Source organism: Thamnophis elegans, chromosome 16 (assembly GCF_009769535.1).
Source record: "Thamnophis elegans isolate rThaEle1 chromosome 16, rThaEle1.pri, whole genome shotgun sequence".
Taxonomy (NCBI): domain Eukaryota; kingdom Metazoa; phylum Chordata; class Lepidosauria; order Squamata; family Colubridae; genus Thamnophis; species Thamnophis elegans.
The window spans coordinates 6,878,738-6,891,807 of NC_045556.1; the positions used below are offsets into that span (position 1 = coordinate 6,878,738).

General features: G+C 46.3%; 1 protein-coding gene across 1 annotated transcript in view; it reads right to left on the reverse strand.

The window, feature by feature from the left end:
* The window catches only part of ALPK3 (alpha kinase 3), a 47,735-nt gene that overhangs the window by 8,307 nt on the left and 26,358 nt on the right, over nucleotides 1-13,070 (reverse strand). Inside the window, exons 5-8 of the mRNA XM_032233123.1 lie at nucleotides 5,600-7,496; nucleotides 4,589-4,736; nucleotides 3,175-3,302; nucleotides 973-1,008 (exon numbers count right to left, since the gene is read on the reverse strand). Of these exons, the coding sequence (XP_032089014.1) occupies nucleotides 973-1,008; nucleotides 3,175-3,302; nucleotides 4,589-4,736; nucleotides 5,600-7,496 (2,209 nt within the window). The remainder of the gene's footprint in view (nucleotides 1-972; nucleotides 1,009-3,174; nucleotides 3,303-4,588; nucleotides 4,737-5,599; nucleotides 7,497-13,070) is intronic.

A 13,070-nucleotide genomic window follows, 5' to 3' on the forward strand; every position in this document is an offset into this window, starting at 1 on the left:
GAATAGAGGATGTGTCTTAATTTTAAGACTGGAATTCCTAGCAGTGGAGGAGAAGAAGAGGAGGAGCAACCAGGTGGTCATCGGGGCCATGTCTACCGCTGCAGCAATGGTTGAAGTAGGAAATCAGGCATGGGTTGATTCCAACAAGATTTGCTGCTCTGATTCCATAAACAACATTGTCTCCAAACACAGCAGTTGGATTCACATATCATGAGAGTGCCAAAACAATAACAATCTTGGCCTATGTACGGCCACAACCAAAGAAATAGGAGAAAGGCCCAGAATTTTGCTCCAAACATCCATGAATAAAATCGTGGTACGACAAAGCCGCGCTCCACTAAAGCGCACCCGATTAAACCGCGTCGCTGACGTCATCAGCAGAGCGACAACAGCGACCGCGGAGAAAAAAGGGTGCTTTAAATAGCGCTTTGAAAGCAAGCCGATTCACGTTAAGGTAAGGGTTAGGTTTAGGGTTAGGTTAAGGGTTAGGGTTAGGTTTAGGGTTAGGTTAAGCGTTAGGGTTAGGTTTAGGGTTAGGTTAAGGGTTAGCGTTAGGTTTAGCGTTAGGTTAAGGGTTAGGTTTAGCGTTAGGTTTAGCGTTAGGTTTAGGGTTAGGGTTAGGTTAAGGGTTAGGTTTAGGATTAGGTTTAGGATTAGGTTTAGGGGGTTAGGTTTAGGTTTAGGGGTTAATTTTAGCTTTAGCGTTCGCAGCATGCTTTTTTCGTCGCGCTGTGATGACGTCAGCTACGCGGTTTCGTCGAGCGCGCTTTAGTCGAACGCGGTTTTGTGGTGGAACCGAATAAAATATCTCCCTTGCTTGGATCTTTGGCCTCAGTATGAAACTGGGTCAACTCAATCTCTTCCCTTCAACTGGAAAGTCATCCATGGTGAGGAGCTTGGAAGGGTTCATGACAGGGGTCAGGTTATCTCCAAGGGCATTGTCTCACCATACCTTTTTCTGGTGTACTTTACCTTCTATTTCTTCTTTGGCGATAAATCCGGACAGGACTAGGGAAAAGAGCAAGATAAGGAAAGAGATATATTATGATTCTCTTACTCAGAAGAAGATCGGAAAAGGGGTAAAGAGATCTCAATAGAGTTGGATTCAACGCATTGCTGGACTTGCTCTTTTGGAAGATACAAAGTCACCCATAGGAGATGACCAGGATGACCCCGAGGGAGGAGTCAAGCAAGTCATTAGTCTCAAATTAGTCTCATGCCCACAAGAGATCTAAATCCAGCTCACCTTGAATTCCATTGACTCTTATCGACTCTCAATTTGCTTTGACCATTAGTAGGTCAGATTCTTGTAGACAGCTTAAGCTTGCAATAAACCTCTATGCTCATTTGAACGATCTGGATTTCCTGATTTCTGACACTTGACACCACCTTTTTCCTTGAGACTCATTTCTCTAAAAAGTTTCTGACTCACCCCTCTCTATACCTATTACAATGTCCCGCTCCAAAAACTAAAAGAGACACGTTGTGATGCTTCCCAGAAGATTTATCTATTGTTCCCCACTATAGACAAAGTCTAGCCAATGAAAACAAATTACCACCACCACCACATAAAGCATATACTTTGGGAACTGTTCTGACCGCCCCCTTCTCCATCCAGGAACGAAAGCCAAAAACAAACGTAAATAAGAATACTTTTTAATCAATCCAGACTCTCGTTGGCTGCAAGCCCAAAATAAACAAAGAGATAAGCACTCTGGCAGCAAGTCCTACAAGCCTAGGTAGCAATGCAAACAAACTCTGGCAACAATCCAACTTGCCAAGTCGATTTCTCGTTACTCGTGAACGTTGACTTCTGCAAGAAGGGCGTGGCACAAGCAGCCTCTTTTATAATCAGGAGAGGATCTTAATGAGCAACAGCTGAGCGTAATTACCTCCTGTAATTACGTAGTTGTTCTTGACGCCGAGTAGCCCTTCGCCGGCGTGCATCCCGGAACAACTCACAGGTGGTTTCTGTATCATTCTCTCTTGTCTCCTCCCCACTGATCCAAGGCTCAGGCGTCACCTGATGACCAACTAGTCTCTCTGCGCCCTGCTCGGAGTCGGAACCCTGTCCAGGGTCCTCCGCATCCTCCAGGGCCAACTCATAAGACCCCTCGCTGTCAGAGTCTGGTGACAGGACCAACGGCTCCTGCCGAGCCACAACAGGGAACTATTAAGGAGGGGGCATCTTCACTCTCTTTCTCTCACACAAACTATCCTCTTGTTTCTCTAGAATCCAATCCTTCCTTCCTGGGAATTTGGATGACATGCCATCACAAACAAGCTCAAAAGAAAAAAGAGCTGCTTTGCAACAGGTTGTATCTCCTGGATTCCTTTACGTTCAACTACGGTTATCTCTATTTTTGTTGCAATTCCTTGCCTTTGAGGGACCTCCCAGTTGTGCACACACAACTTCCCTCTGGACATTTTAATTTCATAACTTCTGTGGGCAACAGTTTTCCCATGAAATATTGAGTAGCAACAGGATAAAAGGACAACAGAGCAGCGTAGTTCTTGCCCATGGGCCATCCTTCGGAAATTGTGGAGTTCAGTTTCCAGAATTTTCAATAATGTCCACATTTGTTGGGGGATTCTTGGAGTTGAAGTCCACACATCTGGACTCATTAAGGCCATTATCATGCCTACTAAGACTGTGTCAGGGTTCCAAATAGCATGCAAAAGTAAATCAGAGTCCAAGGCAAAGTATTGCTCAAAGTCCCAATTTATTAAGAGAGCCATGTTGGCACATCTGGGGAAAACCGAATCTGAAAACTTCCTGGTTTTCCCAACCCAGTTGAAAGTTCAAGACCTTGCCTCCACACCCACAAGTCCATCCCATGGTCCAATCTTCCACTGCCATGCTGGCAACTTCCACCCATCCAGTCCCGGTCAGGTGCAGAGGTGCAAAGACAAAGGATGACCTTGGCTTTCTGGAAAGAATGTTGTTATGGCTACATTGCATCTCACTACTTATAATCCCCCCTCCCATTTTCCCACCATAGGAAATGTATAGTAGAAGGATAGAAAGTGTGGCAGGCCCAAGATCCAAAAGAAAAGATGACTGCAGGCCTGAGAGGCTGGTGCGGATGGAAGTCTAGCATTCTGTCTCTATGATCTCTTCTGCTACCCAGACCTAGCACAAGGAAGTCTATCTACTGAGTGTCTAAATCTTACCTTCAGAACTCAGCAGGAAGTCAGTACTGTCAGTCCCATATTCATTCTGGATGGTACATTGATACACCCCACAGTCCTTCGGGGACATCTGCACAATGGCCAGAGCTGCCTGCCCTTCATCTCCAGAGCTGGAAGACACGAGATCTAGAGCACACACTGCAGGAATGACTAACCAGATGCTTCCAAGTTATCATCATAAGAATCAAAGAAATTAAGCTGATGGTGAATAAACGTAAACCTTTTGGTTGAGTTCGGTAAGCTAACAGCCCTCCCCAATTTGCTACCTACCAGAGGTGTGGGACTTAACTTCCAGAATTCTTAAACAAGCACGACCTGACAATGGCTGGGAGTTATGGGGAATACTGCAAAATCCCCATTCCCTCCCCACTCCAGGAAAGGATACTGCAAAATCCCCATTCCCTCCCCACTCCAGGGACAGGATATGTAAAATCTTCATTCCCTCCCCACTCCAGGGGAAGGATACTGTAAAATCCCCATTCCCTCCCCACTCCAGGGGAAGGATACTGTAAAATCCCCATTCCCTCCCCACTCCAGGGGAAGGATACTGTAAAATCCCCATTCCCTCCCCACTCCAGGAGAAGGATACTGTAAAATCCCCATTCCCTCCCCACTCCAGGGGAAGGATACTGTAAAATCTCCCTTCCTTCCCCACTCCAGGAGAAGGATACTGTAAAATCCCCATTCCCTCCCCATTCCAGGGGAAGGATACTGGAAAATCCCCATTCCCTCCCCACTCCAGGGGAAGGATACTGCAAAATCCCCATTCCCTCCCCACTCCAGGAGAAGGATACTGTAAAATCCCCATTCCCTCCCCACTCCAGGAGAAGGATACTGTAAAATCCCCATTCCCTCCCCACTCCAGGGGAAGGATACTGTAAAATCTCCCTTCCTTCCCCACTCCAGGAGAAGGATACTGTAAAATCCCCATTCCCTCCCCATTCCAGGGGAAGGATACTGGAAAATCCCCATTCCCTCCCCACTCCAGGGGAAGGATACTGCAAAATCCCCATTCCCTCCCCACTCCAGGAGAAGGATACTGTAAAATCCCCATTCCCTCCCCACTCCAGGGGAAGGATACTGTAAAATCCCCATTCCCTCCCCACTCCAGGGGGAAGGATACTGCAAAATCCCCATTCCCATCTCACTCCAGGGGAAGGATACTGCAAAATTCCCATTCCCATCTCACTCCAGGAGAAGGATAGTATAAAATTCCCATTCCCTCCCAATCAGCTGGGACTCGGGAGGCAGAGAATAGATGGGGGCGGGGCCAGCCAGAGGTGGTATTTACTGGTTCTCCGAACTACTCAAAATTTCTGCTACCAGTTCTCCAGGACTTGCCAGAATCTGCTGAATGCTACCTCTGGCCCACTGGAGACATTGCCACAAGACTCACCTTCTTTTGACGTCTGCAATGGGCACCTCATCCTTGTACCAGATCAGCTTGGAGTCACTCAAGATATTGAAGAACTGGCACCATAGCTTCAAGTTCCCGGAGGCATCGGAGAACTGTTCTGCTCGGATCTTGCGAACGACTTGCGGTGCTAAGAAAAGGCGACAAATCAGAGCAGTCAGTTCTTAATGCCTAAACGGGATGTTGGGATTAAACAAGTGGCTAATCCTCAACTCCCTTGGCTTTTGGAATGTTTTGGATTCTAGAAAGCAGGGAGCGCCCAGCAGAGAGGCTTCCGTAGGTTTGGTCAATCCACAGTTGTGAAGGTTCCAGGATTTCTTCCTACCCTGTTCAGCCTCCAGCCACCTATATCCCCCTTTTTGGAACCTAGGCTTCCCCAGCAGCACGAAGCCGAGTCCTCGTCCCGATAAACCTCTTTTATTTAATGTACAGTGAATTCCTCTCCAGAAAAGTCCCCCCCCCCCTCACAGTCTTTCAATATAGCTCACAATTACCTACCTTTTTATCAGGCTTGGAGAGTGGCCAGGCCGAGATCTTTCAGACGGGCGCAATAGTTGGCGAGAATGCAGGAATGAACTAATTGTCTCCTGCAAACTCCACTCCCCTTTCGCTCCTCTTTTATTTCCTTTGGGAGGGGCCATTCACCGTCCACCTGTGGCCTTACTCCCAAGTCGACCCCTGTTCTTTAGCTGTTCCCTTCGTCTGGCAACTCTGCGCATGCACACACTGGGAACAGGCTCCAGCTGTTCCTCTGCCCCACTGATGTCTGACTCCGAAGGCAACTGGCATACGTCTCTGGACCCCTCTCTGGCTCTGACACAGAGCCCTCGACCGAGCCTTCCCCAGCCTCCAGGACTGGCCCATGCTCCTCCCCAACTGCTGCCAGTTCTGCTGGCCCCTGGCAGGCCACAACACCCCCAGAGAGAAGATCTTTTCAAAACCTCCCTCATCAAGATCTCTTGATTCTCCTAGAAAGAGGTATTGCACACCTACCTTTAAATGGATCATTTGTTTTCCTAGGTTCTCCTATCTTGGGCACACTTTCTTCTACACTCTCTGGAGCCAACGGGGAGCTGTCATCCTCCTTTTTGCTTTCTTCCGCTGTCTCCTGATACATCTTGGGAACTTCCAGAGTTGCCATCTTCCTGGCAAAGCTTGGGGAGCGCTTCTCCACAGGAGGAGAACCCGGGGCCGAGGTCTGCAAGAGAGCCTGGCTCTTGCGGCCCTGCTGTGGAGACACACTGGGACTGTCCCTTTTGGGCCGCGGCTGGCTCTCCAGGGCCCCTTCTTCCATCTCATCAGCTGGCTTGGTTTTGTGTAGAAAGATCTTCCGACGGGCTCCAGAGGCCAGCTCCTCAGGTGTGGCGCTTGGCAGAGCTGCTGGGGTCTCACTAACCATCTCAGAAGAGGGAAGAGGGGGGAGACCTTCTGGTTCTCCTCCAATGCTCCCTACCACAATCGAGGGAACGCAGGGTAAAGGAGGGATCTCCAGTTCAACGTTTAGGTTCTTCTGGCAGGCGAGCAGTTCTTGGTTGATCATTCCCGTGAGTTTCCTAGACGTTTTGGGAGTCAGTTGCAAGTTCTCGGCGCTTTGGAAAAGTTGATCGGTCTCCACCTGTTCGAAGATCTTCCTGGAAGTCCTGGGAGTTAATCCCGCAATGCCCACATCTGGCAGATGTTTCGGAATAGCACTTAATGGAGTCTTCTCCTCCATCATCTTGGCTTCTGGCTTGAGGCTTCTTGCTTTGCCTTTGTCTGACTCAGAGGTCATCTTCAAGAGCAAAAGCAAATAATTTTTCAAAGAAGAAACAAGGTCGCTGTTCTGTTCTTTCTCCAGGGTTCGATTCTCCTCCACTGCAGGTTCAGGAGGACGAGAATTCTCTCTTAGAAGAACATCAGAAGCTATCTTGTCCTTTTCCTTCTCTCTAACCTCTGTCTTCTTGGTGTACGTTTTAGACTCTTGCTTATCTTTTTTACTCCTTGGAGGAACCAGGAATTCTTTCTGCACACAGACCTCCTTGGTTTCAATCCTGGTGACTTGTTGGCCTGGTTCTTCTGAAGCCACCATATTACCAGGTTCCCGGGGTTCTGTTTCTCTCTTAATATCTTTTAGCAAGTGGGCTACGGATTGATTCCTCTCAACAAGGTCTTCCTTGACCGGAGAAAGCAGAGCTGGTTCTTGGGAATCAGGAGGCACAGGAGGCATCGCCACTGTTGAAGCTGGAGGAGGACCCTCTGAAAGAACTTGAGAAAGATCTGGGGTTGTTGTGGCAACTTCTGAGATCGGTCGTGACTTTTCTATTGCTTTAGATGATCTCTTCCTCTCGGGAACTAAATGCATTTGGGGGCTGGCTGTATTGTCTCTCAATATCTTAGGGACTTTTTCTGGCTCTTCTCCTCTCGTGCCTTCGGTCCAAGGAGCAACTTGGTCCAACTCATCCATGGGTCTACCCTGAGAATGGGTTTCTTGGGCTGCTGATGCAGGAGTAATTGGACATTTATCCTCAAGATTAGGAGGTAGTCCACGTTGGATTTCATCCTGGCCCCAACCTGTAGAATGCTTCTCCACATCTTCCATCTGAATCTGATTGTCCATCCCATTTGGCAATGGGACACCAGAAGAAATGCCTGGGATATTCTGAGAAGTCACCGGACGATTCTGGAAAATTGCTGGCTGGTGATCTTCCAGGTGTCGCATTCCCATACTTGAATCCTGGATCTCTGGACTGGAACCTGATTTCTTCTCCGGCCATTTTATTCCTAAACCTTCCGAGAGATCTTTCCTTATTGATAAGCAAGCTGTTTCTTCTTTTGCATCTTCCCCAAACCTGGAATTTGGAGACCGCAAAACAGAGGCAACTGACAGGCTTGGCTGTGAGTTTTCTGAGGCCTGCAAAAGAAGAGACAGTCATTATTTCAAAACTAGGAATTAAGACCAGCAAACTTTCCTCTCTCTTTCCATTCTGCATTTTGGGAAGAAAAAATTGCATTTGTTATCTCGTTTCTCCTCTCCAATCCATTCCTCACTTTTGATACCCCTCTGAATTGAGACTCATAGCAGACGGGTTTTTTTTTAGTTTACCAAAAAGTGTCTTTGCCTCCTCCCCGGCCGTTCTTTGAAACATTACACGTTATTTAATTGAATTCTTAGATGTCAGTTGCATCATTTGGGAGAAAGCCAACCTGAGAAATAATTTGGATCCTGGTACATTCAGGTGTTGGGAGCAGAGTAAACTACAGTCTGCAGCAGAAGCAGAAAATAATGTTTTCCCTCTCCAAGTCTGTCAAGCGTATATTCATGAACTGGAATAGGGCTTGGTAATGAAGTCAGCCAATGGGAGCTAAAATACTTTGGAGTCTGGGCGTGGCTTAACTGTTCTGTATATCTCGATTGCAGAAAATACGACTTCAGCAACAGAGTGGTCAACGCCTGGAATGCTCTACCTGACTCCGTTGTTACATCCTCAAACCCTCACAGCTTCAACCTTAAACTGTCGACCATGGACCTCACCCCATTTCTAAGAGGTCCGTAAAGGGGGCATGCATAAGCACACCAGTGTGGCTACCGTCCCTGTCCTACCGTCCCCATTTATTCATATTCATTTGTTTCATTCATATCCATGTTTTATATTTATGCTTACTATCTTGTGCATGTTTGACAAACTAATACATACAAATACAAATATATAAGCTTGAGGGCACTAGCTTCTCCCTCCTCCATTTTGTGCTTCCATTTCGTGCTGTGCTTGTACTTGCTATTTCTCTTCTCTGCAATGTGGGGAAACCTTCAAGGGCATTGTATGCCTTGTGTGTTGTTATGCATACAAAGATGTTTTGAATCCTGCTGAATTGTCTGATTGTGTGTGTGCTGCAACGAACTCTGACAAAGTCCAGTGGGGAACGGTCGGCTTCCCCCAAAGCCCTGTAATAACCTTTTTCTCTTGAACATTTGGTTCCAAGAACCCAAATTAACCTTGCTGACAACTCTTAAGCTGATGGATGGATCAAGGAGAAGCAAGCCATGACATCCAAGCCGTCCACTGAGCACATGGCTTAGAAGCATACATGAAGACTTGGCTTACACAAAGCACACTCCCATACATACAAGGCACTGCATTGATCCTTTTTGTTTCTGGTTTGCACAATATATTCAATGGTAAACTGACCAGCTGTCAGGGTTCCAAATAACATCCAAAATTAAATCAGAGTCCAAGGCAAAGTATTCCTCAAAGTTCCAATTTATTAAGAGAGCCTTGTTGGCACATCTGGGAAAACCCGAATTTGAAAGCATCCTGGTTTTCCCCACCTAGTAGAAAGTTCAAGATCTTGCCCACCACACCCACAAGTCCATCCCATGGTCCAATCTCCCATTGCCATGCTGGCAGCTTCCACCCATCCAGTCCCTGTCAGGTGCAGAGGTGACCTTGGCTTTCTAGAAAGGAATTTTGCTTTGGCTACATATTATCATAACTCCTAACTATTCTCCCTCCCAATTCCCCACGAATGAAACAGCATAGTAGAATAGAATATTAGTGTGGCAGACCAAAGATCCCAAAAGGAACCAGCTGAAGGCATGACCGCCGCTGGGTTTCACCAACTAGCTATGAACTAATCCAGGCAGGGGTGGGATTCTACCACTTTAGAGTGATTTGGACTGGTTCGGGTGAACTGGTAGCTCTGACTCTCAGCTGGGAGCGAACCAATTTGCTCTGACATTGAAGTGCCCCCCCCCCACCCCTGCACTATACTCACCTATATTTCCTTTTCTGAAGCCCAGCTGATCAGAGCGGCAGAGTTCTACGCCCGAGGGGTTTTCCTCGCTAGCAGTAATGCGGAAGGTGAGTTTTCTGCAAACTGTGCACACACACACATGAGAGAAGCGTGTGTGTGCGTGCAAAGTGCACGCTCAAAGAACCGGTTGTTAAACCGGTAGGATCCCACCCCTGAACCCAGGTTAAAACTAAGACTAGTTTTATGGAAGACATGCATGAATAAAGCTACCAAAGCTTTAACTGGGGTTGTGAAAATCTCTCAGTTAAAAGTACGAGATCGTGGCAAACTAAGTATCTTGACCATTTTGCTCTTTAGCTGCTGGGAATTATTGTGCTAGGTTAGAACGTCCTCACAAATCAGCAACATTATTCGACAACTGAATCAGTTGGAGACTTGCCAAACCATGCAGCATTCTCCCTCCTCCGCAGTTTCTCCATGAATACAAAATCCTTCTCTCCAATGAAAGGCATTCAATAAGTTTGGGGCACCTTTGGCTGAAGCCAGGGGTGGGTTTCTCGCCCCGTTCCAACCGGTTCGGTTGGAATGGGGCCGGTGGCGTTCTTGCGCACACGTGCGACGCGCGTGTGCACGCACGTGGCGCACGCATGCATACTAGCATCTGTGCGACGCTCCAGCTGCTCCTGGAGGATCGTGCAGGCGCTGTATGCGTCCTGCGCATGCGTGGAAGCGCAGAACTCGTCAAAACCGGGTAAGGAGCGCAGGCGCGCGGGCGGGCCCTTCGCCGTTCCCGGAAGTTACTTACTTCCGGGTTCGCCGACCAACCAGTTTGCAGGGACCGCCGCGAACCGGTTGAAACCCACCCCTGGCTGAAGCATATTTCTTTACACCAATGTCGCTCGTGCAATTCTTTGTGCATCGACTCAGGAACAAGCATCGCAAAGTCTAATGTAACTAGGACTGGTCCGTTTAATAGCAGAACTTTCGTTTTGTGTTTTAAGCCTAGGGCACTGTTGCAATTCAGCCGGTTCTATCTGGTTCGGGCGAACCAGTAGCAGCGGTGGTGGGAGGCTCCGCCAACCCAGCCGGATGTCATCGCGTCCTGTTTTTGACGCTCTGCGCACGCGTGGAAGTAAGCGAAAGTAAGTTGATTTCACCCCTGGCCTAGGGTGGTTTAAAATGGGCTAAACTGGCTTGTTTGGTTAAAAAAGGAAGAACAACTACTTTAACAAAAGACTGGAAACCCTTTATGGACTTTTTGCTGGAAATGGACAAAAATGTCCGAAGCCTGGAATTAGCTCCCCCTTCCATGGTTATGTCTGTTCCCATTCTTAGCTTCAGGTCTTCATCGAAGGCTGAAGCTCTCCTGCATCTCCTAAAATGGAGAGAGGCCAGGCAAATTCCAAAGAGGCTGCAGTCCAATCACCAGAACACACCCAGGTGCTGAAAGCTGCTTGAAGAGGGTGATAAGAGGAAGGAAGTCAACTTAAAGTAGAATAAAATATGGATTAAAAAAATATAAGAATGAAGACATAGCATAACAGGAACAGTTAGAAGTTTGCTTAAAGGAAGTGTCACCATTCACTAACCACAAGATGTTCTAGCCAACGTCCCTATGTCAAAACCTATGTCAAAAGCCCAAACCACAAAGTTCAATTAAAGTTCGTTAATGACACGTCGTCCATACCTGTAACAAAAGGGAGAAGTAAGATCCCATCTCCTTATAAGGCTTTCTCCTCAAGGTAACCACTAAGAATTGTGTTAAGTATTTCCATGTTGCAATGCTTTTGAGAATGTATAAGAACGCGTGCTTCGATAATGAAGGTTGTTCAGAACTTGCAATGCTAGCCATGGGCTGGCTTTCTGAACCTGGCTGCCAAATAAACCTTTCCTGTATCCTGAGAAGTCTAAAGCCTGTCATTTTCTGCAATAAATGTAAGAGTCGGGGGCTTGGTTGAGCCTGCTCACATACCACTATATCAAAGCAAACTGTTCCTTGGTAAGGAGAGGGTTACGTGCTTATTAGCTTAATTATCAATTTCAATTACAGTTTTTCCATACAATAAAAGTATTAAAAAGTTAAAATAAGAAAAAGATAGTAAGAAAGAAGGGAAGGGAAGAAGAAAGGAAAGTGAAGTAAAGGAAAGTATTGGTTATATTTTGCTCTGTACCAATTCTGGAACCGAAAACAAAGGACAGGGAAGGAAGAGAAAGAGAAGGAGAGGAGGGAGGAAGAGAGAGAAAGAGAAGGAGAGGAGGGAGGAAGAGAGAGAAAGAGAAGGAGAGAGGGTAGGAAGAAGAAGAAAGAGGGTAGGAGTAGGGGAGAGGGAAGGGAAGGAAGAAGGGGAAGGAGAGGAGGAAGGAAGGAAGTAGAGAAGGAAGGGAGGGAGGGGAGAAAAGAAAAGAAAGAGAAAATAAGGTGGTGTTACAACAGGTGCTAGGGATGGTAAACAAAGCAATCCAAACTGCACCTTATAACCTTTTAAATGGAATAACAATAGTATAAGAATGGCAAAGAAAAAGAATAACTATTTGAATGTATACCTATAATTGTATGTAAGAGAATAAATGACAGTAAGGATATAAAGCACATTATAGGTAAACAATATTTGGTTATAAATAGCTAAGTATAAATAAATATAGAATAGTACATAAAAATGGATAACAAATAAGGAGACCATGAATGCAAGGTAGAAATGTATAGAAGGGAAAACACTAACTGCAAAGAAACCGATATGGAACTGCTGAATAATATACAATGGAACTTCTTGTTCCTATGTTGTTTTAAGTCATGTGTCTGTTTCTGTTGATGTGTTTATGTGTTTAATATGTGTGTGTGTGTGTGTGTGTGTGTGTTTGTGTGTTGTATTTTTGCTGATAAATAAAGGGAGACTAGTATAGATCTATTTCAAGCTATTTAGCTCTCATCAGCTAGCCATACCCTTACTGAGATTCGAACCTGTGCTGTATTGCATCTTAGGCAAACGTCTTAGCCATTAAGCCTATCTATCATCTATCTATCTATCTATCTATCTATCTATCTATCTATCTATCTATCTATCTATCTATCTATCATCTATCTATCTATATTTAGTGTCACAACCCCTGGTATGCCCCAATTATGGGAGGAGGCTAACTGCTTCCATATCTGTCAATCAGCTCGTCACAAGAGTCCATCACGACAGAAACCCAATATTTTTACTGTTGCCTTTTGTACTTATTTTGTACAATATATGTTGTATTTTTACTTATCAGCAATATATATATTTAAAAAGTTAAAGGAAAATAAGAAAAAGATAGCAAGAAAGAAGGGAAGGGAAGAAGAAAGGAAAATCAAGTAAAGGAAAGTATGGGTTATGATTTGCTCTGTACCAATTCTGGAACCGAAAACAAAGGACATTCCAAAGCCAGATATCTGCCCCATTAGCCTGGAACAGATGGGCCAATTATCTAACTCAGGACAAAGAACAGCATCTGTTCACATTCCAGAGGTCTCCCAATTCCCCCCACCCCCATGGAGATCTGGAGTTCCCCAGGAAGGAAATCCTGCCTCTCGTCGAGACACCAGACAAGCCTCCTTCTGCCCCTTCAGCCTCCCACGTCCAAAAGCATCCCACCTCCACGCCTTTCCCACGCTCCGGCAGTGGTTGCGTGACCCGCCACGAAGCCCACCTCCGGACATTTCCAGGGAAGCTCTTGGGATGCCAAGAGTGTCGGGAGCGTGAAGCTTGCC